Consider the following 4,012-nt stretch of genomic DNA (forward strand, 5'->3'; position numbering starts at 1 on the left):
TAACCATGGCTAGAATGTTTGCGAATTTTTGTGAATCTATGTGTTGAGTGTGTTTTGTATGTGTAACTGTATTTGTATTGTATGTCGGTGTATGCTAATATGCGTATTTGATTGTTTGTGTGTGAGTGAGTGTGTGTGTGTATGCGTGTGTGTTTATGTCTTTAATTGCACGTGCATTTGCTGCATGTGGGTAACAACGTAGTCTGCTGACTTTGTTGCCTTCATTGGAAATATAAGCAGTTAGACATTTTATTGAAATTCAGTTTCTTAAAATAGTTACGAAGCAATTCAATTTTTGTAAGAGCTGCTGCTTAAATCATTTTTTAAAGTAATAAAAACTTATTAACGTCAAAAGCAGTTTGTTTATTCGTCTCTGAACTTTTTTTTAATTTCATTGTGATTTCGAATCAAATAAGTTGTGCGCATATATACATATGATTGTAATGCTTAATAATTCAACAAATTAAATTAAAAAACTATATATATATATATATATATTTATTTATTTTTTTCAGCAAAGGCTAGGTAAATGGTAAAGTTCTCCAGGTATTCTAGGGGACTAGAATGGTCAGACCGCCTATCCAACCACAAAGTAGAACGATTATTCCGTAGGTTAAGAGACTAAAGTCGGCTTGTTAAATTTAACTTTTTGAGTATGCAAGTTGCAGCAATTAATTATTTTTTTTAAATAGTTTACTTTTTTTTATAGGGATAAATATTATAGTTGAATATTTTCTATCACGGAGAATAAAATTGATAACATTATTAAAAACAATCGTAGGACAATCAACTTTTAATTGATGGAAAATGGAAAAAGATGCTACATAAAAGCAACACCTCCCCGAAAAACAATATACTGTATAATTTATGTCGTGATTGGTTGAGGCAGATTGTTAAGTAAAAATATACTAATGAGTAAGTTATTTCAAGCTGCTCGCGTATGAAACGAATGCCATTACCTGACTGCCACATAGCTCATAGCAATGAAATAATGAAACGGCACGCACAAAATCGCACGATCACACCGGCACATTTGCATATAAACAGTTGAGTTAGCAATGAACACGCACATTGAAATACGCAGTTTAACGTTGTTTGTTGAGATCGTCGGTGTTGTGTTTCATTTCAGATTAATAATTTACACTAAGTGATTGAAATTTAATTATAAATTCACATTTAAAGTTTTAGCAAAATTAAACTTGTTCTTTTCAATTAAACGCTAAAATATTTTTTTAAATTTTAATTCCAAACAAAAATTTTGAAAAACTTGACATCAAAGAACCGACAATGCTCCCAAACACTGTTTTGACAAAAGCGACCAGACGACCACGGCCTCTCAAGCTCTACCCTGGCCACAAAATTTCGAAGAGGTACATGAGGGCCCGGCTCAACAGGAGGGTCCTCAACTCCTTGAAGAGGGTTGTGCCCAATATTGCTGGCAAGAAAAATGTTACCGAGGTTTGTGTGTTTGTGTGTGTGCGTGTGTATGATTGTGTGTGTGTGTGTGTGTGTGGGTATGTGTGTGTCTGTAATTTGCTTATTTTAGTCCCTCGGTCCTTTGTCATACACACCGTTCGGTTGTTTTTAACAGTAACACTACGTAACATCTTTTATTTATTTTTAGCCATATTGTCTGAAACTGTTTTCTGTTTATTAAAAATTACTTTTAGGTAGGTTGGTAGGTAGGTAGGTGGGTAGGAAGGAAAACGGGGTAGGAAAGTAGGTGGGTAGGAAGGTAGGTAGGTAAGTGTAAGAACATGAGTTTTTTGGAATAATAATCAGCTTATTTTATTTCGCCTCTCCAAATGAGAAAATCACATATGACAAATGTTGGCATTGTTATGTAAAATCTACGTTTGAGTTTTTGCAGGTGTGTGTGCTTGTGTAAATGTGTGTACCTCACAGTATATATATATATATATATATACACATATATATATACACACACACATATATATATAATCAAACCTGTATACATATATTTATATACACATACATATATACAAATACAAAGTGTACACAGTACAATCTGATGGAATTTTTTAATTGCACGTTCATAACATGTCAGATTAAGAAGTTGTCCAGTGGTGGTCAGCATTATACATCACTCATACACACACACACACACACACACACACACACACACACACACACACACACTCTTACACGCACATTCAATCGCAAATACACAAACACACTCAATGGCATGCCCACATAATCACAAGCACAAACAAACACAACCCGGGCTAACAATTACATACGTACGAAGAGCAATAGTTTATACGTAAGCATCCAATGAAATAAACACATTTGACAAGGCGAACATGCACACACTAACATGCACACCCACATTTGTATGTGCGTGCACACAACTTGCGTATAAACGTTGACGTTTCCTTACGTATAATTACTTTCAGTTGATATCATGCGTCTGCGAATAAAAACAAAAACAAACATACATTCACAGGACACTCAATCTTACCAACAGAAACAATAGTTTTCGTTGTTGCTACACATAAGTAACGTATCTAATGAATGCACTATCACAAACGACAGCCAAAAAAATAACAACGTAGTTACAACAACAGCAAACACGTCATCAACAACAACAACCACGTGAATATGTTTGCACGTAGCAAGTAGGTGATTGTAAGAACTGGATAGAAAGAACTTAAGACGTAATCAGTGAATCAGGCGAGATATTTCTTGCGTAGGAAATCAAATGAGTGCCCGCTTCTGTTTCATCTGATTAGATCTCCAGGAGTGACTTTAAGGAACAATTTGAATGCAGACCATGCTTGGATCATCATCGTGCTTTGGTTGATGGATAGTTGATGTCGTCGTTTTGTTTTGTCTATACTTATTTTAATGTTGTGTTGTTGTTGTTGTTGTTGCTGTAGTAGTAGTAGTAGTCTTAGTAGTAGTATAGTAATAGTAGTTGTTGTTGTTGATGTTATTGTTGTAATCATTAAACGTTGCTATCCATTCAAATTAGTGCACTGCACATCCATAGTACACAAACGAACAAACACCACAACTGCAAATCGGTGTCCTTTCCATGTGAGGTGTTCCCACTCCTCTGATGCACCACTGTTTGTTCATTTATGTATTCAAGTAATCTATTGAGTCTTTATTAATGTGCCAGACACGTCGTCACATCAAACATACAACAGCACTAATGCTGCTACTGCTGTTGCTGCTACTGCTGTTGCTGCTGCTACTGCTGTTGCTATTATTAGGACCATTACTGCCACGACGCTGACAACACAATTTATTCATTACTACCGTCATCATCGTCGTCGTTATCACCATCATCGTCATCATCATCACCACCATTCTCATCGTCATCATCACCATCCTCATCGTCGTCATCATCACCATCATCATCATTACTGCCTTCTCCAATATTTTCTAACGGAAATTTCGGTTACGGTTTTCAAAGGTGATCAACATTTCATATGATAGATAGGTCCTTGGTGTTGTCTGTTCAGGTTAACATTCTGGTTTGTATTATCACAGAAGTTTTTAAGGATGTTAACGTTTTGGTCGTTGTGCTGTTCAAGTTAACGATGACGATCATACAAAATTCCTTCCTTATCAACTGTAGCTATTCAAACAGATTTGAGAACTGGCAGATTTTATGAACGGGGTTTTCACGTCAGATAATATTTTTATTAATAAATAGTGCTAGATGGACCAAATTCGCGATGAGACTTGCTGGAATAACAAGTGCCAGAGTGTAATTAAAACAATGTTGAAAGATAGTTTTAAAAATTACAATAACATGCATGGTGAAGCAGTTGTCTTTCATTCCATTAGGTGCGTGTGTGTGTATGTGGTGTGGTGTTGTGTGTGTGTGTGGTGACAATCTTCTTAACGTTCGTTTATAAACGTGAACAAAGCATGGATATAACTAACACAGTTGAAATGCAATTTGAAAAAATGAAAAACTTGAAAACAGTGACGAAAAATATGAGAAAAAAATAAGGAAGAGTGATAGAGAGATAAAAAA

At 35.3% G+C, this 4,012-nt stretch overlaps 1 protein-coding gene across 1 annotated transcript; it reads left to right on the forward strand.

Moving 5' to 3' along the window:
* Window positions 1–1,287: 1,287 nt before the first annotated feature.
* On the forward strand, window positions 1,288–3,666 carry HELRODRAFT_162512 (hypothetical protein; the record flags this gene model as incomplete). Its single annotated transcript, XM_009024696.1, has 3 exons — window positions 1,288–1,458; window positions 2,015–2,090; window positions 3,608–3,666. The coding sequence occupies 3 exons, from the start codon at window positions 1,288–1,290 to the stop codon at window positions 3,664–3,666; spliced, it is 306 nt and encodes a 101-aa protein (XP_009022944.1).
* Window positions 3,667–4,012: the final 346 nt, after the last annotated feature.

The sequence above is a fragment of the Helobdella robusta genome, assembly GCF_000326865.2.
Source record: "Helobdella robusta unplaced genomic scaffold HELROscaffold_4, whole genome shotgun sequence".
Taxonomy (NCBI): domain Eukaryota; kingdom Metazoa; phylum Annelida; class Clitellata; order Rhynchobdellida; family Glossiphoniidae; genus Helobdella; species Helobdella robusta.